Source organism: Grampus griseus (assembly GCF_964374135.1).
Source record: "Grampus griseus genome assembly, chromosome: 3".
NCBI classification, from domain to species: Eukaryota; Metazoa; Chordata; class Mammalia; order Artiodactyla; family Delphinidae; genus Grampus; species Grampus griseus.
The window spans coordinates 42,171,202-42,196,090 of record NC_139019.1 but is presented as its reverse complement, the minus strand read 5'-3'; the positions used below and the strand labels follow the sequence as shown (position 1 = coordinate 42,196,090).

General features: G+C 38.5%; 2 protein-coding genes across 3 annotated transcripts in view; one reads left to right on the top strand and one right to left on the bottom strand.

Annotated features, from left to right (window-relative positions):
• MTREX (Mtr4 exosome RNA helicase) overlaps nt 1-23,682 on the bottom strand; it is a 137,449-nt gene extending 113,767 nt beyond the window's left edge. The window contains exons 1-5 of one of the 2 annotated variants that reach the window (XM_082650023.1): nt 23,458-23,682; nt 16,666-16,803; nt 15,100-15,166; nt 11,904-11,966; nt 10,838-10,950 (exon numbers count right to left, since the gene is read on the bottom strand). In XM_082650023.1, the coding sequence (XP_082506149.1) occupies nt 10,838-10,950; nt 11,904-11,966; nt 15,100-15,166; nt 16,666-16,803; nt 23,458-23,585 (509 nt within the window). In that variant the 5' untranslated portion in view covers nt 23,586-23,682. The remainder of the gene's footprint in view (nt 1-10,837; nt 10,951-11,903; nt 11,967-15,099; nt 15,167-16,665; nt 16,804-23,457) is intronic. The other variant, XM_082650024.1, reaches the window with a different exon arrangement.
• A 224-nt stretch (nt 23,683-23,906) lies between these two features.
• DHX29 (DExH-box helicase 29) overlaps nt 23,907-24,889 on the top strand; it is a 48,018-nt gene continuing 47,035 nt past the window's right edge. The window contains exon 1 of the mRNA XM_082650022.1: nt 23,907-24,217. Coding sequence (XP_082506148.1) covers nt 24,034-24,217 — 184 coding nt within the window. The 5' untranslated portion in view covers nt 23,907-24,033. The remainder of the gene's footprint in view (nt 24,218-24,889) is intronic.

The window sequence follows — 24,889 nt, the reverse complement described above, 5'->3', positions numbered from 1 at the left end:
AGGCAAGAATATACAATGGAGAAAAGACAACCTCTTCAATAAGTGGTGCTGGGAAAACTGGACAGCTTCATGTAAAAGAATGAAAGTAGAACACTCCCTAACACCATACATAACAATAAATTCAAAATGGATTAAAGACCTAAATGTAAGGCGAGACACTATAAAACTCTTAGAGGCAAACATAGGCAGAACACTCTATGACATAAATCACAGCAAGATCCTTTTTGACCCACCTCCCAGAGAAATGGAAATTAAAACAACAAAAAAATGGGACCTAATGAAACTTAAAATCTTTTGCACAGCAAAGGAAACCACCAACAAGACGAAAAGACAACCCTCAGAATGGGAGAAAATATTGGCAAACAAAGCAACTGACAAAGGATTAATCTCCAAAATTTACAAGCAGTTCATGCAGTTCAGTATCAAAAGAACAAATAACCCAATCCAAAAATGGGCAGAAGACCTAAACAGACATTTCTCCAAAGATATACACATTGCCAACAAACACCTGAAAGGATGCTCAATGTCACTAATCATTAGAGAAATGCAAATCAAAACTACAATGAGGTATCACCTCACGCCAGTCAGAATGGCCATCATCAAAAAATCTACAGACAATAAATGCTGGAGAGGGTGTGGAGAAAAGCGAACCCTCTTGCACTGTTGGTGGGAATGTAAATTGATATAGCCACTAAGGAGAACAGTATGGAGGTTCCTTACAAAAGTAAAAACAGAACTACCATACGACCCAGCAATCCCACTACTGGGCATATACCCTGAGAAAACCATAATTCAAAAAGAGTCATGTACCACAATGTTCATTGCAGCACTATTTACGAAAGCAAGGACATGGAAGCAAGCTAAGAGTCCATCGACAGATGAATGGATAAAGAAGATGTGGCACATATATACAATGGAATATTACTCAGCCATAAAAAGAAACTATATTGAGTTATTTGTAATGAGGTGGATGGACCTAGAGTCTGTCATACAGAGTGAAGTAACTCTGAAAGAGAAAACCAAATACCGTATGCTAACACATATATATGGAATCTACAAAAAAAAAACAAAAATGCTTCTAAAGAACCTAGGGACAGGACAGGAATAAAGATGCAGATGCAGAGAATGGACCTGAGGACATGGGGAGGGGAAAGGGTAAGCTGGGACAAAGTGAGAGAGTGGCATGGACATATATACACTACGAAATATAAAACACATAGCTAGTGGGAAGCAGCCACATAGCACAGGGAGATCAGCCTGGTGCTTTGTGACCTAGAGAGGTAGGATAGGGAGGATGGGAGGGAGATGCAAGAGGGAAGAGATATAGGGATATATGTATAGCTGATTCACTTTGTTATAAAGCAGAAACTAACAAACCATTGTAAATCAATTATACTCCAATAAAGATGTTTTAAAAAAAAGGTTTGTTAATAGAAATGCAAAAATATTCATCACCCAAGGAGGAAAAATTCACAATCTCCTGGCAGGCATTAAAAAATAATCAGGTAAGCAGAGAACGAGGCAAATAGAACCTATAATAATGAGTAAAAATAAATAAATAAAAAGCATCCAAAAATGAGACAGAAAATATAAAACAGTAAACAAGGATATTGAAAGTTACTATAGTATAACTATATTCTATATATTGAAGAAAATTGAAAAAAGATAAATCAGCATGTTTGGGGGGGGGGGACAAGGGGAAGATGGCGGAAGAGTAAGACACGGAGATCACCTTCCTCCCCACAGATACAACAGAAACACATCTACACGTGTAACAACTCCTACAGAACACCTACTGAACGCTGGCAAAAGACCTCAGACCTCCTAAAAGGCAAGAAACTCCCCACGTACCTGGGTAGGGCAAAAGAAAAAGAATAAACAGAGACAAAAGGATAGGGACGGGACCTGCACCAGTGGGAGGGAGCTATGAAGGAGGAAAGGTTTCCACACACTATGAAGCCCCTTCGCGGGCGCAGACTACGGGTGGCAGAGGGGGAAAGCTTTGGAGCCGCGGAGGAGAGCACAGCAACAGGGGTGCGGAGGGCAAAGCGGAGACATTCCCTCACAGAGGATCAGTGCTGACCAGCACTCACCAGCCCCAGAGGCTTATCTGCTCAACCGCCGGTGCGGGCAGGGCTGGGAGCTGAGGCTCGGGCTTCGGTCAGAGCGCAGGGAGAGGACTGGAGTTGGTGGCGTGAACACAGCCTGCAGGGAGTTAGTGCAGCACGGCTAGCCGGGACGGAATCCGGGGAAACGTTTGGACCTGCTTAAGAGGCAAGAGACTTTTTCTTCCCTGTTTCCTGGTGCGCGAGGAGAGGGGATTAAGAGCGCTGCTTAAAGTAGCTCCAGAAATGGGTGCGAGCTGCGGCTAAAAGCGCGGACCCCGGAGACGGGCATGAGACGCTAAGGCTGCTGCTGCCGCCACCAAGAACCCTGTGTACGAGCACAGGTCACTATCCACACCCCCTTCCGGGGAGCCTGTGCAGCCTCCCACTGCCAGCGTCCTGGGATGCAGGGACAACGTCCCCGGGAGAATGCATGGTGCGCCTCAGGCTGGTGCAACGTCATCTGCCGTCACAGGCCCGCCTCACACTCCGTGCCCCTCCCCCGACCCCTTCCGGGCCTGAGTGAACCAGAGTCCCTGAAGCAGCTGCTCCTTTAACCCCATCCTGTCTGAGCGAAAAACAGACAGGCGACCTACATGCAGAGGCGGGGCGAAATCCAAAGCTGAGCCCCTGGGAGCTGTGAGAACAAAGCAGAGAAAGGGAAATCTCTTCCAGCAGCCTCAGAAGCAGCGGATTAAAGCTCCACAATCAACTTGATGTACCCTGCATCTGTGGAATACATGAAGAGACAACAAATCATCCCAAATTGAGGAGGTAGACTTTGAGAGCAAGATTTATGATTTTTTTCCTCTTTTTCTCTTTTTGTGTGTGTATGTGTATGCTTCTGTGTGACATTTTGTCTGTATCGCTTTGCTTCCACCATTTGTCTTAGGGTTCTATCTGTCCGTTTTTTTTGTTTGTTTTTTCTTAATAAATATATTTTATTTTAATAACTTTATATTTTATCTTACTTTATTTTACTTTATCTTCTTTCTTTTCCTTCCTCCCTCCCTCCCTCCCTCCTTTCTTTCTTTCTTTCTCTCTCTCCTCCCTTCCTTCCTTCCTTCCCTTTCTCTCTCTCTCTCTCTTCTCTCTCTTTCCTTCTTTCTACTAATTCTTTCTTTCTACTTTTTCTCCCTTTTATTCTGAGCCGTGTGGATGAGAGGCTCTTGGTGCTGCAACCAGGAGTCAGTGCTGTGCCTCTGAGGTGGGAGAGCCAACTTCAGGACACTGGTCCACAAGAGACCTCCCAGCTCCACATAATATCAAACAGAGAAAATCTCCCAGAGATCTCCATATCAACACCAGCACCCAGCTTCACTCAACGACCAGCAAGCTACAGTGCTGGACACCCTATGCCAAACAACTAACAAGACAGGATCACAACCCCACCCATTAGCAGAAAGGCTGCCTAATATAATAATAAGTCCACAGACACCCCAAAACACACCACCAGACGTGGACCTGCCCACCAGAAAGACAAGATCCAGCCTCATCCACCAGAACACAGACACTAGTCCCCTCCAACAGGAAGCCTACAGAACCTACTGAACCAACCTGAGCCACTGGGGACAGACACCAAAAACAACAGGAACTACGAACCTGCATCCTGCAAAAAGGAGACCCCAAACACAGTAAGATAAGCAAAATGAGAAGACAGAAAAACACACAGCAGATGAAGGAGCAAGATAAAAACCCACCAGACCAAACAAATGAAGAGGAAATAGGCAGTTTACCTGAAAAAGAATTCACAATAATGATAGTAAAGATGATCCAAAATCTTGGAAACAGAACAGACAAAATGCAAGAAACATTTAACAAGGACCTAAAAGAACTAAAGATGAAACAAACAATGATGAACAACACAATAAATGAAATTGAAAATACTCTAGAAGGGATCAATAGCAGAATAACTGAGGCAGAAAAACAGATAAGTGACCTGGAAGATAAAATAGTGGAAATAAGTACTGCAGAACAGAATAAAGAAAAAAGAATGAAAAGTACTAAGGACAGACTCAGAGACCTCTGGGACAACATTAAACGCACCAACATTCGAATAATAGGGGTTCCAGAAGAAGAAGATTGAAAATGAAAGGGACTGAGAAAATACTTGAAGAGATTATAGTTGAAAACTTTCCAAGGAAATAGTTAATCAAGTCCAGGAAGCACAGAGATTCCAATACAGGATAAATCCAAGGAGAAACACTCTAAGACACATATTAATCAAACTGTCAAAAATTAAATACAAAGAAAACATATCAAAAGCAGCAAGGGAAAAACAACAAAAAACATACAAGGGAATCCCCGTAAGGTTAACAGCTGATCTTTCAGCAGAAACTCTGCAAGCCAGAAGGGACTGGCAGGACATATTTAAAGTGATGAAGGAGAAAAACCTGCGACCAAGATTACTCTACCCAGCAGGGATCTCATTCAGATTTGATGGAGAAATTAAACCTTTACAGACAAGCAAAAGCTGAGAGAGTTCAGCACCAACAAACCAGGTTTACAACAAATACTAAAGGAACTTCTCTAGGCAAGAAACAGAAGAGAAGGAAAAGACCTACAATAATGAACCCAAAACAATTAAGAAACTGGGAATAGGAACATACATATCGATAATTACCTTAAGTGTATATGGACTAAATGCTCACACCAAAAGACACAGAATGGCTGAATGGATACAAAAACGAGACCCATATATATGCTATCTACAGGAGACCCACTTCAGACCTAGAGACACATACAGACTGAAAGTAAGGGGATGGAAAAAGATATTCCATGCAAATGGAAACCAAAAGAAAGCTGGAGTAGCAATTCTCATATCAGACAAAATAGACTTTAAAATAAGGACTATTAAAAGAGACAAAGAAGGACACTACATAATGATCAAGGGATCCATCCAAGAAAAAGATATAACACTTATAAATATTTATGCACCCACCATAGGAGCACCTCAATACATAAGGCAAATACTAACAGCCATAAAAGGGGAAATCGACAGTAACACATTCATAGTAGGAGACTTTAACACGCCACTTTCACCAATGGACACATCATCCAAAATGAAAATAAATAAAGAAACACAAGCTTTAAATGATACATTAAACAAGATGGACTTAATTGATATTCATAGGACACTCCATCCAAAAACAACAGAATACACATTTTTCTCAAGTGCTCATGGAACATTCTCCAGGATAGATTATATCTTGAGTCACAAATCAAGCCTTGGTAAATTTAAGAAAATTGAAACTGTATCAACTATCTTTTCCGACCACAACACTATGAGACCAGATAGCAATTACAGGAAAAGATCTGTAAAAAATACAAACACATGAAGGCTAAACAATACACTACTTAATAACTAAGTGATCACTGAAGAAATCAAAGAGGAAATCAAAAAATACCTAGAATCAAATGACAATGGAGACACGACGACCCAAAACCTATGGGATGCTGCAAAAGCAGTTCTAAGAGGGAAGTTTATAGCAATACAAGCCCACCTTAAGAAACAGGAAACATCTCGAATAAACAACCTAACCTTGCACCTAAAGCAATTAGAGAAAGAAGAACAAAAAAACCCCAAAGTTAGCAGAAGGAAAGAAATCATAACAATCAGATCAGAAATAAATGAAAAAGAAATGAAGGAAACAATAGCAAAGATCAATAAAACTAAAAGCTGGTTCTTTGAGAAGATAAGCAAAATAGATAAAACATTAGCCAGACTCATCAGGAAAAAAGGGAGAAGACTCAAATCAATAGAATTAGAAATGAAAAAGGAGAAGTAACAACTGACACTGCAGAAATACAAAAGATCATGAGAGATTACTACAAGCAACTCTATGCCAATAAAATGGACGACCTCGAAGAATTGGACAAATTCTTAGAAATGTACAACCTGCCAAGACTGAATCAGGAAGAAATAGAAAATATGAGCAGACCAATCACAAGCACTGAAATTGAAACTGTGATTAAAAATCTTCCAACAAACAAAAGCCCAGGACCAGATGGCTTCACAGGCGAATTCTATCAAACATTTAGAGAAGAGCTAACACCTATCCTTCTCAAACTCTTCCAAAATATAGCAGAGGGAGGAACACTCCCAAATTCATTCTACGAGGCCACCATCACCTTGATACCAAAACCAGACAAGGATGTCACAATGAAAGAAAACTACAGACCAATATCACTGATGAACACAGATGCAAAAATCCTCAACAAAATACTAGCAAACAGAATCCAACAGCACATTAAAAGGATCATACACCATGATCAAGTGGGATTTTTTCCAGGAATGCAAGGATTCTTCAGTATATGCAAATCAATGAATGTGATAAACCATACTAAGAAATAGAAGGAGAAAAACCATATCATCATCTCAACAGATGCAGAGAAAGCTTTTGACAAAATTCAACACCGATTTATGATAAAAACCCTGCAGAAAGTAGGCATAGAGGGAACTTTCCTCAACATAATAGAGGCCATATATAACAAACTCACAGCCTACATCGTCCTCAATGGTGAAAAACTGAAAGCATTTCCACTAAGATCAGGAACAAGACAAGGTTGCCCACTCTCACCACTCTTATTCAACATGGTTTTGGAAGTTTTAGCCACAGCAATCAGAGAGGAAAAGGAAATAAAAGGAATCCAAATCGGAAAAGAAGAAGTAAAGCTGTCACTGTTTGCAGGTCACATGACACTATACATACAGAATCCTAAAGATGCTACCAGAAAACTACTAGAGCTAATCAATGAATTTGGTAAAGTAGCAGGATACAAAATTAATGCACAGAAATCTCTGGCATTCCTATACACTAATGATGAAAAATCTGAAAGTGAAATCAAGAAAACACTCCCATTTACCATTGCAACAAGAATCAAACATCTAGGAATAAACCTACCCAAGGAGACAAAAGACCTGTATGAAGAAAATTATAAGACACTGATGAAAGAAATTAAAGATGATACAAAGAGATGGAGAGGTATACCATGTTCTTGGATTGGAAGAATCAACATTGTGAAAATGATTCTACTACCCAAATCAAACTACATATTCAATGCAATCCCTATCAAACTACCACTGGCATTTTTCACAGAACTAGAACAAAAAATTTCACAATTTGTTTGGAAACACAAAAGACCCCGAATAGCCAAAGCAATCTTGAGAACGAAAAACGGAGCTGGAGGAATCAGGCTCCCTGACTTCACACTATACTACAAAGCTACAGTAATCAAGACAGTATGGTACTGGCACAAAAACAGAAATATAGATCAATGGAACAGGATAGAAAGCCCAGAGATAAACCCCTGCACATATGGTCACCTTATGTTTGATAAAGAAGGCAGGAATGTACAGTGGAGAAAGGACAGCCTCTGCAATAAGTGGTGCTGGGAAAACTGGACAGGTACCTGCAAAAGTATGAGATTACATCACTCCCTAACACCATACGCAAAAATAAGCTCAAAATGGATTAAAGACCTATTTAAGGCCAGAAACTGTCAAACTCTTAGAGGAAAACATAGGCAGAACACTCTATGACATAAATCACAGCAAGATCCTTTTTGACCCACCTCCTAGAGAAATGGAAATAAAAACAAAAATAAACAAAAGGGATCTAATGAAACTGCAAAGCTTTTGCACAGCAAAGGAAAACATAAACAAGACGAAAAGCCAATCGTCAGAATGGGAGAAAATATTTGCAAATGAAGTAACTGACAAAGGATTCATCTCCAAAATTTACAAGCAGCTCATGCAGCTCAATAACAAAAAAACAAACAAATAACCCAATCCAAAAATGGGCAGAAGACCTAAATACATTTCTCAAAAGAAGATATACAGACTGCCAACAAACACACGAAAGAATGCTCGATGTCAGTAATCACTAGAGAAATGCAAATCAAAACTTGAATGAGACACCATCTCACACCAGTCAGAATGGCCATCACCAAACACTCTAGAAACAATAAATGCTGGAGAGGGTGTGGAGAGAAGGGAACACTCTTGCACTGCTGGTGGGAATGTGAATTGGTACAGCCACTATGGAGAACAGTATGGAGGTTCCTTAAAAAACTACAAATAGAACTACCATATGACCCAGCAATCCCACTACTGGGCATATACCCTGAGAAAACCGTAATTCAAAAAGAGTCACGTACCAAAATGTTCATTGCAGCTGTATTTACAATAGCCCGGAGATGGAAATAACCTAAGTGTCCATCATTGGATGAATAGATAAAGAAGATGTGGCTCATATATACAATGGAATATTACTCAGCCATAAAAAAAACGAAATTGAGCTATTTGTAGTGAGGTGGATAGACCTAGAGTCTGTCATACAGAGTGAAGTAAATCAGAAAGAGAAAGACAAATACTGTATGCTAACACATACATATGGAATTTAAGAAAAAAAAAATGTCATGAAGAACCTAGGGGTAAGACAGGAATAAAGACTCAGACCTACTAGAGAACGGACTTGAGGATATGGGGAGGGGGAAGGGTGAGCTGTGACAAAGCGAGAGAGAGGCACGGACATATATACACTACCAAACGTAAGGTAGATAGCTAGTGGGAAGCAGCCGCATAGCACAGGGAGATCAGCTCGGTGCTTTGTGACCACCTGGAGGGGTGGGATAGGGAGGGTGGGAGGGAGGGAGACGCAAGAGGGAAGAGATATGGGAACATATGTATATGTATAACTGATTCACTTTGTTATAAAGCAGAAACTAACACACCATTGTAAAGCAATTATACACCAATAAAGATGTTAAAAAAAAAAGATGTAAAAAAACAAACAAAAAAACCCAGCATGTTTGGAAGAAATATGGAAAATATTAAAAGACCCAAACCAAACTTTCAGCGATAAAAAAGTCTAAATCTAAGATGAAATAAACTGGGTAGGATTAATAGCATATTTGACATTGCAGATAAAAAGATGAATAAACTTAAAGCCATTTAATAGAAGCTGTCCAAAATGAAACACAGAGAATAAACACCAAAAAACAATAATAAATAAGAGTATCACTAGGCTCTGAGACAACTTAAAGTCTCCTGATATAAGTTTAACCGAAGTCCTCAGAGTACTAGGAGAAGAGGGACTATTTGACATAAAAAATGGCTGAAATTTTTCCAAATCTGATAAAAACTAATAAACCCATGATTTGAGAAGCCCAATAAATTCAAGCATAAGAAACATGAAAATAATTATGTAAAGTCACATCATAATTAAACTGCCAAAAGTCAGTAATGAAATTAAAAAACAGCCAAACATCCCATCAGAGCCGTATGCAAAGCAGCAGGAAAATACCTATAACGAAGGGAAAAGTCAATTAACTGAAACAGATCAGGGAGTAACACAAATGAAAGTAATAGTCACAAAAACATTTAAACAGTTTTTAAACTGTATTCTGTATGCTCAAAAAGCTGGAGGAAAGTTAAGTAAACACATGGAAAACAAACACACAAAAATGAACTTCTAGCAAAGAAAACTATCATATCTGAGATGAAAAAATGCACTGAATAGGATTAAGGACAGATTAGATAATAAGAAGCAAAGATTAATGAATCTGAAGATAGAGCATTAGAAAAGACCTGAAATGAAATGCACAAAAAATGAACATAGCACTAGTGAATCACGATACACATTCATGACTGAAGGGAAATTTACAGCACTAAATGTCTGTATTAGAAAAAGGTCTGAAATCAATGACCTCACCTTTCCTCCTTTAAAAAACTAGAAAAAGAATAGCAAATGAAGCCCAAAGTAGAAGAAATGAAATAAAGGTAAGAGTCTAAATTTACTTACAGAAATGAAATAGAAAAAATTTAAACTTTTAAAGAGTATGGTAAGAAACAGTTATTTTAAAATTTCATTTTAAAACTAGAATGTGAGCAAGAGAAGAAAGAAAGGAACAAACTACAAAACAGCCAGAAAACAATTAACAAAATGGCAGTAAGTACACATCTATCAATAATAAAATGTAAATAGACGAATTCTCCAATTAAAAGACAGAGTGGCTGAATGGATAAAAAAACAACTTGCAGCTATATGCTGCCTACAGGAGACTCACTTCAGATATAAGGACACACAGACTGAAAGTGAAGGGATGGAAAAAGATATGCCATGCAAGTGGAAATCAAAAGAAAGTTGTGGTAGCTACACTTACGTAAAATAAAATAGACTTTAAAACTAAGACTGTAAGGACCTCCTTGGTGGTCCAGTGGTTAAGAATCCGTCTGCCAGTGCAGCGGACACGGGTTTGAGCCCTGGTCTGGGAAGATCCCACATGCCGCGGAGCAACTAAGCCCATGCGCCACAACTACTGAGTCTGCGCTCTAGAGCCGATGAGCCACAACTACTGCAGCCCGGGCACCTAGAGACTGTGCTCTGCAACAAGAGAAGCCACCACAATGAGAAGCCCGTGCACCGCAAGTAAGAGCAGCCCCCACTTGCAGCAACTAGAGAAAGCCCACATGCAGCAACGAAGACCCAATGCAGCCAAAAATAAATAAATAAATTTATAAAAATAAATAAATAAATAAAAATAAAACTAAGGCTATAACAAGAGACAAAGGCATTACATAATGATAAAGAGGTGAGTCCAACAGGAGGATATAATATTTGTAAATATATTATAAATATTATATTAGGTGCACCCAACACAGGAGCACCTAAATGTATAAAGCAAATATTAACAGTCCTAAAATTCCATTTAAAAAGAAAGCTACTCACTCAGCGCATACAGTTTTTCCTGCTGATGTATGTGCAGATACTAGAACAGACTGATTATTATCAACACACTGAATGGCTTCTCTTTGAAAAGCATCAAGAATGAACGGGTATTCCTATAAAAAAAATTAGTATCTGTATGAAGACACCTAGACACATTATAGTACACTTAAAACCAAGAGACACTACCCCTAGAAGCATTCTGGGAGCATTTCTTTATGAGTCTATTTGGGAAATATGCCACCAACCAGAGAAAATTAGGAAGAATGAAAAAAAAAACTTTAACCAGACAGCATAGAAGTTATTTCTACTATCTGATCTTTCAATTATTATGTTTACATATATGTTAATTACAACACAATAATCATTACCATTTGTCAAGAACATGCTTTATGGTGGGCACTGTGCAACACATTTTCCACCTACTAATCTTCACAGCAACCCCTAACGTATATATAATTTCCTTTCACAGATGGGAACTCTGAGGCTCTGAAAAGGCAAGGCCTCAATCAAGTTCACTCAGCAAAGGCAGCATAATATATCTATTAGACTTGAAGAGTTCATGTTTACCCCACCATACTGCCTTTTTTACTTAAGAAAATGACTTGGAAAATTTATATTACTCTTTTACCATCTATCAGGGTTTCAAAATCCATTTAATATCAGCAAAAGAGTTTAAGTTTCATTAGAAGTTTGTTCAACTCCCAAAACTATACACAAAACTGATTGTACACATGCATTTTTTTCTAGAGAAAGATCAGTACTTTTCATTAGATTCATTAAAAACGTTGAGAATTATTTTCATTTTTAAAAATCTTATCACATGATACGTGGTTTTCAGCATGGTTGTTTATTGATTTGGTTCTCACCATATTTGACTTCAGGTGGCGGCTTCTTAATTTGTACATATATACGTGTGTGTGTGTGTGTGTGTATATATATATATATACACACACACACACACACACACACACGGAAGTATGAGGATCTCATTTAAAAGTTTATCTTGAAGATTTTTAGGAAAACAGACTCACAAAACTGTACAAACCGTACAGCCCAAAGTACAAACCTTTGCAGCTTTTCCAACGCGAGGTTTAAGTGGTAGATAATCTTCATCTGCAGGAAGTGCGACCTGATGTTAAAAAAAAAAATCAATTTACTATTCGAGAATTGATGCATTCAGCACTCCCTAATCAATGATGGTTTGAAAAATAAAGGTGGTGAACTAGTGTTTCTGACAGTCTTAGACACTGTAAAATTAAATAACCACCTTTGAGAAAAATGCAAAAGCTACAACATTCAAAAAACTTCTATTAGTGTTTATCTGATAGTAATCTAATTAAAAGCACTTAAGTCTATCTCCCAGAAGAAACTGTGTTTATTAAGGTCTAGGACCTATCTCAGCTATCTTTGTATTTTCTAGGTCTAATGTACTTCCTGACATTAATGAATGCTCAAAAAAGCAGAATGGACATAAAAAGGGATGCCACTATATGAAAGAAAACTATGTGGAATAAAATGGTATTATTTCCTGGAACAGGAAACTAATTTTCCTCCAGTGAAGATTAAGATCTGGAGAGCAGTTCACAATATATGTAAATTCCCAATATGTAAGCCAATTAGTGTATAAATAATCAATCAACAAGGGCAAAGTACTGTACACACAGAAGTTAGAAATAATTTCTAAGAGCAAAATTTCAACAAACAAGTATGAGATAAGATTAGCTGTCTTAGAATATTGAGAGATTGTTGGTAAATCTGCAATTCAATTACAATCAAGATGATGTGTGTAGTGTTTCAAAAGGAATAACTAGAACCTGACTGTAATTAAGTGAAAAGATAAATTATGAAACTTAATGAACAATACCCAGTATAATAACTGTGTTAGAAGCAATGTGGAACTCTAAATGGAATCTATAAAGGGACAGAATTTGGTAGTTTATCCAGCACACATTATGAAAGAATTAATTTATGAGTTGTTCTTATTAGTGAATGAACCCTTCCAGGGACAGGAATAGTTTTCATCAGTCTTCCCCTTAAGACTACATATTCCCCTTTATTATGACACCAAGAAACTTCTAAGTAGTTTCTGACTCCTAGGTAGTTTGACAATAAGAGGACTACTTATCCATTAATTTAAGGGAATGTCCCTCTTTTGTTATACCATACCATGACTATGATGAAAGTGATTCTATCCAGAGAGCACAACCTCTGGTGCACTGACAAAATCAAATTTCGGAATCCGAAAATCTGAAGACTAGACCCTAAATCATGGTGTGATCCTCATCAAGGTATGATCAACCTGCGGGGCCATACCTGGTTACTTGGTTCACCTCCCTCACATCTCTCCTGATACTTGCTATGACATGAACAAAAAACATTAACACAAAGCAATTAAGACTTTAACATTTCTGAGATTTAATAGCAGCAACAATAACAAATTGTGTTTTCACATGTATGAGAATCAGAGTTTTGTTTCTATTCTCTGAAAACAGTCTGGGTAACACTAACTTATAACAGACAGGTAGAAGAGAAGCCTACAGAGACTAAGGAGTCAGAAAAATCGAAAAACAACAGACTAATCAAGAGTCAAATAGACTTAGCAATTAGTTATTCGTGATTTTTGCCAAAGCAGTTTGAAAGACATGGAGAAAGAAGAAATCTAACTCTAGTAGATTAAAAGATGACTGGAAGGTTAGGAAGTTTAGCAGGGATTTTCTTTTTATTTATTTTTTTTAAATATTTTTTTAAATATTACACGAATTTGCGTGTAATCCTTGCGCAGAGGCCATGCTAATCTTCTCTGTATCGTTCCAATTTTAGTATATGTGCTGCCGAAGCGAGCACTTAGCAGGGATTTTCTAAGCAGAGCACTCAATAACAACTCTGAAAAGAAAGGGACCATAACTTTTTTTGTTTATCTCTTTATATTCAGTGAATAATAAAATATACCTGGCACCCAAAAGATAGTACTGAATGAATGACTACAATGGGGAAGAAGAAACACAACACAGTGGCTAAAAAGCAACACAGAACAAAAGAGAAGCTTTTGAATATTCATATGCTGATAAGAAAAGGAAAATAGAGAAAAGGAGACACCAGAAACAGTCAACGGAAAATGGAATGATCCAAGTCTTTGTGGAGGCAGGATAGGATACAACCAAGAACACTGGCAGAGCAACTCTCCTCAGCCTAAACAATGCAGTGCCTTGTCCTTTGAGTGGATGTGACTCCAACTTGATATCTTCAAACCTCTAGATAAAGTAAAAGGTAAGGTTACCTGCTAAAAAAGTGAGAGAAGATAACAGAATGGAGGGCTTGAGGATAATCATGGAGGACAGAAAGAACTTCTGACCTCTTGAGAGCAAAATTTGTGTGTGTTTGAGGTTTTTCTCCCATCTTTTTAAGACCACAGCATCAAATAGGGTCTAATGTAAGTGTTTAATGAATGATCTAATGGATATTATACCTGCCAAACTAAGTGATATTCTAAAGAACATAAGGAAATTTCAAGTAGAAAAACAGGTGTTTAAAAAAATAACGTTCCAGATCTACATCAAAAGCAATTTTTGTTAATTTGGAATTATTCTGCTTATTTGATAAAGTCTTTAATAAGATTCCTCAATTAACTGTAGCAATAACATATAAGGTTACATGGTAAAAGCAGAAGGGCTTAATAGAAAGAACTAGTGTTACAGTTTCCTTATGTCCCATATGTTTACAAATGCTCACTGATGAACGGTTACTACAAGCTATCAGTGACCACCATCTTGTGGCAGACAATGAAACTGCAATATACCAGTCATCAGCAAAACACAAAAAAGCACGGGACCTGCAAAATGTCACTGTTACTTGACTTTAGGAGCATGGGAATAAACATGTACTAAATTCCTACTCTGCAAAACAAAACAAAAAAACCCTACTCTGTGCTGGGTATCTCACCTAATTTTCTTACATAATCTTCACAACCACCCCATGATGTAAATCCCATTATTCTAAACTTACAAATTAGAAAACCAATGTCAAAGAGGTTAAGAAATTGGTATCCAAGACTGTAGTTAGGAAAAGCACTGTGTCAGTGTCTAAGCTCAGGTTTGAATACAAACCCCCAGTTCCTTCCACTAGACTATGTACACGGACTGCACAGAAACTACATATTGTTTCCAAAGCCCTTAAGGCTAAACTGCTTGTCAATCATCAGATTAGATAGTCCAAAGCAAAATCCCACTTATAACACCAACTTACCATACACTGTTTGTGCTTACCTCATGTGTACACCCTTCAACAGTTTCAACTGATTGTACCTTGACCCTGGGCATCAAGTCTGACAAACTTAAAAAAAAAATTTGTTAAAATTACATTAAAATAAATTACTGAGAATTATATATGCTGGGAATTCAAAATGGTGAGTTAGCATCTTTTATTACAAATACAAAACAGACAGACTCCAAGTGGATTATTCAAAGAATTATGTCAGCTTAGTTCCAGTAACTATTTTGGATAAAAAGTACCTCTACAAAAGCATTATCACTGCTTCAAAACACAAAGCTGCTTATAAAAACCATTACGGGGCTTCCCTGGTGGCGCAGTGGTTGAGAGTCCACCTGCCGATGCAGGGGACACGGGTTCGTGTCCCGGTCCGGGAAGATCCCACATGCCGCGGAGAGGCTAGGCCCGTGAGCCAGTGTGTGCAGAGCCTGTACTCCGCAACGGGAGAGGCCCGCATACCGCAAAAAAAAAACCCAAAAAACCCCCAAAAAAACCATTACGTCATAGGAAGTATAAAATAAACTAGCCTAATACAGATGTTGCTATAATTTATAGAAGTGTTCCCTCTTCTCATCAAAATCCTAAGTTATACTCATATAGGTTCTCTGTTTAGACTCTGAAATGACATGATTGTGGATAAATTGAAGAAAAATAGATGTATTTCTGCACTAGATCCATTATTACTGATTGTACTTCTGATTTTTTACTTTAAATCAATAACCATACTTTGGATAAAACCCAAGAGTTACTACAATAAGCAAAAATGATTTTAAATTATCAGTATTATTTTGTAACCTATTGCACTAGTTTGGACAAACAGTGCATCTTAAGTATTTCAGTAATACATCTACCACCATTTACAGTACCTACTTTTGCTAGCTACAACAACAGCTAACTGGTTAAAAAACAACAACAAAACCACAGGAGTAAATTCTTCATTGCAGTGCCAAGCTAGAATATCGCAAATGAGAAAAGCAAAGTCATGATCATCGCTACGAGAGGAAACAGGTCAACCTAAGAAACTGTAATCAATTTCTAGAAAGTTCCAACTTTTGAACTCAAAGAAACACCCAGCTATTTCAGCCATACATATCCATGGGTCTCCCTCATTGATAGTAGTATTGAGATTCATAGCCACTCTACTGCTACATGCAACAGTGAAAATCTAATTCCTCCTAATGCTCCTTCTCAAGTATTCCCTTCCATTGTGTCAGTTTTATTCTTTCCTTTTATCCCACTCTTCCAGTGATCCTCTTCTAAGACATTAACAAATAAATGAAATAGCATTTCTTCTTTTTAAAAAAATCAGGCTTCAAGATTCTTTCTTAAAATTGGATTCAAAAGTATTACAAGCCTTTCTTTTCTATATTGTTTTCCATTTCCCCAAACTTACATAATTGTACTACAGTTATATGTTTATATGAATATATAAAGAATATTTATTTTCATTTCTCTAATACAACAAATATTTTCATAAAGTAACAACATATAAGCAATTTTCAAAACTTCAGGCAACCACCCAACTTAAGAGTTACTAACATTTATAACAATGGAAATACTACCTTAAGTCTTCAGTTATTGACTCTTCTACCCTGGGCTTCTTTCCAAAAATGGGTTCATCTGTGCCCTCGAAGTCTGCATCTCTCTTGTTTTTTCCAATATTAGTTGACTCAGATTGTAATTTACCATCAAAACGTTTTCTGAAATGTGAACGGTTTAGAATGAATTCTGCAATAGCACTTCTTACTTTAAGGGTGACTCCATAAAATATTATCCCATGTATAATATACACTATTAACAAAAAGTCATGTAAATAGATGTTACAAATCAAAAGTGGCTAAAGCCCAGAATACTCTTTATTTTAACTAATGAAACTGAATACTACTCCTCTTTCATTTCATAGTTTCTTCAAAATTCTGTTCTAAAAATATTTTGCAACTCACATTAACACAACTATTACTAATATAATATTCTTAAAAACTGTAAAATACCATTAGACATTTACATGAACACTTTCAATAAACATTTAATGCTTTTCTAAACGGCATAATATTACTATTTGGGAGAAATTTTTTTTATGTGGTTGGATTCACTGGTCAAAAGTAGTGACAATAAACAGTGCTTTGTGGATTGGATAACCATAGGGGAAATCAATCTGACCCCTATGCCAGTTATACACAAAAATCAATATGGATATTAGATCTAACTGTGAAAGGCAAAAACAACAAAGCCTCTAGAAGATAAAATAAGAAAATTATCTTTAGGTATTACTAAACAGGACATAAAATTGTTAACCAAAAAGTAAGTTTGCTAAATTGGACTGCATTGAAACTAAGAGTTTCTGTAAATCAAAAGGTACCATTAAGAGAGTACAGAGAAAAGACAAAGTGGGAGAAAACACAAATGTAACTGACAAAAGGCGTATGTATCTAAAATAATGGAAGTGACGGCTACAAATTAAAAAAAAAAAGATAACCCAATAAAAAAATGAGCAAAAGACTAGAACAGGCACTTTACGAAAGAGGATATCCAAATGACCAATAAGCATACGAAAAGGAGCTCAAGAACCATTAATTACCAGGAAAATGGAAATTAAACTATATTAGATCAGTGGCTCCAAAATCATTGATCTCAGAAATGAGAGATTTTGATTTTGATTTTCCAGTCTAAAAGTTACTGAGGATTCCAATGAATTTTGTTTCTGTAGTCTTATCTATTGATGTTTACCACATTAAATATTAAAACTGAAAAAATTAGTATTTTCCCAAAAAAATGTTAATGAGAAGAATGGCATTGTTTTATATTTTTGCAAGGCAAAAGTAGTGACAATAAACTTTTGTTTTCTGTAGTCTTTGAATTTTGTTTCTGTAGTCTTATCTATTGATGTTTACCACATTAAATATTAAAACTGAAAAAAATTAGTATTTTCCCAAAAAAATGTTAATGAGAAGAATGGCATTGTTTTATATTTTTGCAAGTCTCTTTAATGTCTGGCTTAATAGAAGGCAGCTGGACTCTCATCTGTCTCTACATTGAACTTGTGATACAGTTTTTGGCTGAACTATGTGAAGAAAAATTCAGTCTCCTATAGTTGAAAAAGAGCAGGCTTTTCAGGTAATTGGGAATATTCCTCTGATCCCACACTAAACCTCAATCATACTTCGAAAGTTACTGCCAGAGCTACAGTTAAGAATTTTACAAACGGACTTCCCTGGTGGCGCGGTGGTTGGGAATCCCCCTGCCCGTGCAGGGGACACGGGTTTGTGCCCCGGTCCGGGAGGATCCCGCATGCCGCGGAGCGACTGTGTCCCTGAGCCGTGGCCGCTGAGCCTGCGCGTCTGGAGCCTGTGCTCCACAACGGGAGAGGCCGCGGCAGTGAGAGGCCCACGTACCGCAAAAAAAAAAAAAAAAAGAATTTTACAATGTTGAGCAAAAGCCAGAAACAAAAGAACATATTCTGTATGAATCCAATTACATTATATTTACAAACAGAAAAAAAACTAACACATGTGATTATCGCGTTAGTCACTTTACTGGGGGAAAAAGAGGGATTTCTGCAATATTCTATTTTTTGTCCTGAACAGGGCTTACACTGGTGTGTTCACTATGAAAATTTGTCCCATGACTTTCGCACTTTTTTTTTGTATGTTTTATTTCAACAGAAAAATTTTTTAAAAAAAGAGTCAACAAATAGTAGTACTGATCTATATGCTTGAATAACATTTCCATAATGAAGTTTATTCTTTGATGCTTGGCAAAACCTGAAATATGTAATTCCTCTCACGCCCCATTTAGTGGAATAGGTATTCACAGTTGTTCCATATTACTTACATGAATCTCCTTTGGACAAGCAATCAATATCCTTGGCCCTCAGTAAAAGACATGAATGATAATTATGATCCCTCTAGTTCTAACATTTTATTATTCTTTCTGAATTAGTAAGCATCAACCAAAGCATTGTAATTAAACCTACTAGGAGTTGGTACGACTATAAAACAAAGAAACAGGGCTTCCTTGGTGGCGCAGTGGTTGAGAGTCTGCCTGCCAATGCATGGGACACGGGTTCGTGCCCCAGTCCAGGAAGATCCCACATGCTGCGCAGCGGCTGGGCCCGTGAGCCATGGCCGCTGAGCCTGCGCGTCCAGAGCCTGTGCTCCGCAGTGGGAGAGGCCACAGCAGCTATACCTTTGAGAAGCTTAAAACCTAAATTCATTGTAGAATACTTTCCTTCAGAAGAGCTCCATTATTCTTTAATACTATATTCAACTCTCTATTCAACTGTATTCTTATCTAAACAATTGAATGATTCTAATCAAGTCTCGACATCAGCAGCTGTCCAAGATATATACATGCAAGTACCTATATAACTTTAAATTTCTAGTAACCATATTAAAATAGTTTAAAAAAGAAACCAATTTTAATGTATTTCATTTAACCCAAAATATACAAAATATTATAATTTCAGTATATAAAGATAAAAATGATGTATTTGACATTTTTTATAACAAGTTTTCAAAATACAGTGTATATTTTACATTCATAGAACATGTCAATTCTGATTAACTACATTTAAGTGCTCAACAGCTACAGGTAGGTAGTAGCTATTACAGGAGTCCCCCCTTATCTATGTTTTCCCTTTCCAAGGTGTCAGTTACCCAAGGTCAACTGAGGTCCAAAAATATTAAACAGAAAATTCCAGAAGTAAATAATTCATAAGTTTTAAACTGGATGCCTTTTTGAGTAGCATGATGAAATCTTGCACATTCCTGCTCCATCCCGCCTGGGACATGAATCATCCCTTTGCCAACAGTATCCAGCCTGTTAAGTCACTTAGTGGCTGTCTAAGTTTTCAGATCACTGTTGTACTATGGCAGTGCTTGTGTTTAAGTAACTCTTGTTTTACTTAATAATGGCCCCGAAGCACAAGAGTAGTGATGCTGGCAACGCCAAAGAGAAGCCGTCAAGTGCTTACTTTAAATGAAAAGGTGGGGCTTCCCTGGTGGCGCAGTGGTTGAGAGTCTATCTGCCAATGCAGGGGACGTGGGTTCGAGCCCTGTTCTGGGGGGGATCCCACATGCCGCGGAGCAGCTAGGCCCGTGAGCCACAACTACTGAGCCTGAGCATCTGGAGCCTGTGCTCCGCAACGGGAGAGGCCATGACAGTGAGGGGCCCGCGCACTGTGATGAAGAGTGGCCCCCGCTCTCGCAACTGGAGAAAGCCCCTGCACAGAAACGAGGACCCAACACAGCCAAAAATAAATAAATTAATTTAAAAAAAAATGAAAAGGTGAAAGTTCTCAACTTATATATTGATATAATTATTTCATTTTATTTTCAGTAATTGTTAATCTCTTACTGTGCCTAATTTATAAATTATGCTTTCGTAGGTATGTATGTATAGGGAAAATCATACTACATATAGGGTTTGGTACTATCCAAGGTTTCGGGCAACCACTGGGGCTCTTGGAACCTATCCCCCTCACATAAGGGTGGGGGACTACTATAGATTGCATAGTTCAGCTCTAGATATAAGGACAGTTTACAGTAAATACTTGAAGATAAAAAAGCTAGTAAAATGACAGCATAAGAAAGCAAATTCAGGATGTGGAAAAGTATACAGGACAAATGAGCTGGTTTCTCCTTTCATCCACCCCTCCAAAAGAAATCAATAGCGTAAGGAAAAAAGGGACTGTTGTAAAATGAAAGACTTCAGGGATATAACAACCAAAACAGTATAAGGGCTTTGTCTGGAACCTGATTCAAATAAACCAACTACAAAAAAATACCTTTGAGACAACTGGGGAATCTTACTGTGGATTGACTATTCAATGATATCAAGGAATTATCGTACATTTTGTTAGGTATAACAATGGCATGACAGTTACGTTGGAAAAGAAAGTCACTATCAACAAGAGATGCATACTGAAATATTTAGGGAGAAATAACATTATTAGTAGCATTTGATTTACAAAAAAAGGGTGTGGGAATAAATTGACCATGACTTGATAATACTGAAGCTGAGTTATGCGTACATGGAGTTTTTCATATTATTCTCTCTCTCCAGACAATTCTCATAAAGTTTTTTAAAAAAGCACCCACTTGGTCTAGAGTATTAAATATCAATACAAAAGGCAAGATCCTCTAAAGTTCCAGGATTTGCCCTTCTGTGTTATACAAATCAGATGGAAATCATGCTATACATATTGACTACGATACAAATAATTATGATAGTATGATAGTTACAATAAGGCAAATTGGATTTTTCCCTAAAAATACCTAGACGTCTAGGCCTAGTTAGAAGTGTTGGTAGTAAACAAAGTTCCGTAAGTTAATCATGGTCTATATTTTCTTATGTATTTCCTTTCTCTAATGTTCACATATTTCCTAGTAAAATTAAAATATAAATTGTTTTTATATCCTACAAATTTTCACTTTGGAAGGTTGCAGAAACAGCTTACCCCTGATACACTGCAAAGTGAATTTTCCCTGAGTAATTCTGAAACAAAGTATTTACCGCAGTAGGAAATTATACATGTATCATCTTCATAACATCATAGTTGCCCATTCAAACTACAGAAACTATTAATTATTCCTGTTTGGAAAAAAATTAAAAGAACCTGTCCTCCTTTCTCATTTTCCCTGAAAAGTTCTCCAAGACTACTACACCCTCTAACTCAATGAGAGAGGAAGACTATTTTTCTCCTTTGTTTCACTCTTATGTGACACTTCAAACTCCTGATTGTTCTAATATCCATCTAATCTCTATGTGTGGGAAAACTATACTTTCCCACAGGAATCTCCACTTCAAGCAGGACCAATTGAAATAGCATCCAAATATATACCTACAGTTCTGGTATTTCTCCAAACCCAGATTAAAATTGCCCAATGGATACTTCAATATGGATATACTATCATCACTTCACTTTGTCTCAAGCCAAATTAATTTCGAAATCAAAATCTCCTATAAATTTCCCTATTTTTCTTCTTCCTGATATCCAAGTTCAAAACGTCTCTTTTGACCCCTCTTCCATTGTCCTCCTTAAATAAGACCTGTCAATTTTTTCCTTCACAACATTTTATCTTTCCTTTTCCTTCCTTCTGTCACCTCCTGAGTTGAGGTTTTTATAATCTCATAATTAGATAACTGAAATACTTTTTAATCTACTTTTTACTATCAGTGTCTTTCCTCTTTCAATACATTGACTACTGATACCAAATTAATTTTTCTAAACTATCACTCTACCTATCCAGTCTCCAAGTTAGGTAAAAAACACATGTTCACCTGGGTTTTTAAAATGAAATCAAAACTCATATGCTTGCTGTTCAAGGCCCTTCATAATCTAAAACCAATTTATATTCTCAGGCTTATCTCTTGTAGTCCCTAAGCAAACACTCCGCCTAGCCCAATTTGTGCTACAAAACAAAACAAATCCAAAAAATTCTCAGCGGTCAATAAGGAATCATCTCAACACAGAATAGCTTCTTGCATGTAAGGCTCTCTAGACATCACAAATAGCTCTCTTTCCTTAACTTTTATAGCACTTAACTGTATATACAGCTTATTCTATTTCAAGCTCCTACTAACTCTTTAAAATATGTATCTGTACCACCTCCTTACCTCAAATAAAAGTTCCTTGAGAGCAAAATCATGACTAATTTAATTCAAGCATTCATTGGGTATCCTCCCCCAACGTCAAGAGTAAATTTTATTCATTACTAATGAATCATCTTACTTTAAGTTTCGGGGACCAGTAATTTTTTTAAGTTTTCTTAATAAAATCAAAGAAAGCCAGCATTTGAGAATCTATTATGTGCTAAGCACTGTTAGGCGCTTACACATACTATCTCGTTTACTCCTTACAAACACCCTAGTGGTTGATGCTATCACCTCATTATGGGCAAGAAAACTGCAGCCTGGAGATTGAATCTCTTTCCCGTCTTCTGCTGTCTGCCCTTTCCCCTCCCCGTCAATCCAAGTCACATTTTCTAAGCTTCTTAACCCTTTACTCAACTGGTGATTCGTTTCCTGTATTGTGCCCAGTATTGTGCTGGAGCTGGGGGTACAGAAACTAAGAGACACCTGACCTACCCTCACGACCCCAGGGCGCAGGCAGGAGTAATAGGCCTTACGCAAGCGTCAGAAGTCCACGCTGCCTGCGGCCACTGGAGAACGCCAAAACCCAGCTTCCCCCAAACCAACGTTCTTCCTCCCTCCTCAACATTTTTCTCAACCCCCTTCACTTCCCAACGCCACTAACTTACACCCTACTTCTCGTGGTCTTCAGAAGAGTGGGATTTTCTTCCCTCAACACTGAGAGAGAAAGAAAAAAAGACATTTCGGGACATCTTCCTTACCCGGCCTTTTCCGCAGACCCTGGCGGCCCCTTCCATTTCCCCTTCTCCTTGTCTTTTTTGGCTCCGGGCGCAGTGGTCGGGTCGTCCTCAAACACGCTGAAGAGCTCATCCCCAAAAGCGTCCGCCATCTTTCGGAGCTGCGAGACCGAATCTCCCTCCTACCCAAGATGCTCCGCGACCGCACCGACCGTGACGCCAAGCGAAGCCGCGACAGGGGCCCGTGGGAGACAAAATTAGTCGAGTCACGCAGCCCCGGAGACTTTTTTCCCTGCCTCCTTTTTCTCCTTCGACCTTTCCTTTCCTCTCCTAAACACCGGCGGATAGGCAGCTCCTTGGCTAAAGAGGGAGCGAGGCGAGGGTTCCCAGCACGCAGCAGACGCCTAGGTGGGCGGGCAGGAGGCGGGACCTTGGTGAGTCGGACCAATTGCGAAGCAGCGGTTGTAGCAGGGCCTAGAAGCCCGGATGGAGGACGCAAGGTGGCGGCGTGGGACTCGGGGAATGTGAAGAGCTTCTGGAGGCGGTGCGGGAGTGGTTCCGGGACCTGGACCGGGAGGAATCTTCTGCCGCAGCTGCAGCATGGGAGGCAAGAACAAGAAACACAAGGCGCCGGGGGCCGCGGCGGTCCGGGCCGCTGTATCAGCTTCCAGAGCCAAATCCGCCGAGGCCGGAGCTGCTGGGGAGGCCCAAAACAAGAAGCCTGTGGTCAGGCCGCCCCCTTCCGCCGCTACTAGCAGCACCAGGGATCCCCGAGTCAAGCAAGGTACGAGTGGTCGGGCCCCGGCCTCCTCCTGAACCGCTACTGCCAGTCCCGAGGGAGAAGCCTTCGCACCTGGGCGGACCCTCGGTCTTAACATTTCTCTCTTTCACACCCGGAGTTGCTGGCTCCCCATCGGGTAGCCTTGTTTTAGATCAGTGTAAGCTGCTTGGGCCTCCAGAGTTCCGACGGTAGCGTCCCCCAAACCTCCACTTCATCTCCTGAGAACAAAAGAAATTTGCATTAGCTCCCGTTTCAGTGCGGATCCGTCCTAAGCCGTCATCTAAACCAGCGAGGCGAATGCAGAGAGTAGTGTGTGGAATTATTAACGTCCTAGAGCCAGACCCATTTTCTACTTGCTTCTCAAACCATTTTCAGCCACGATGTAGCGTTTCCACGTGTTGTGCAAAAAATAAGTACTTAAGAATTTCAGCACTTACACACCGAATATGGGTAACCTATTGTAAAAATTATCAGCGATCTTTACCGCAGCAGTGCATTTTTGCTTACTGTGTCGTTTGGTTTGATAACTCAATTTGGAGATTGCCGGTTCTGGCTGCAGATCAGCAGGCCACTATTACAGCTGATTTGGACAGTTATACGCTGTTTTCTTCTGCTTAGCTTGTTTGCTTGTAGTTCTTACTGAAACGTAAGTCTAGCAAATATTTGTTGAAAACC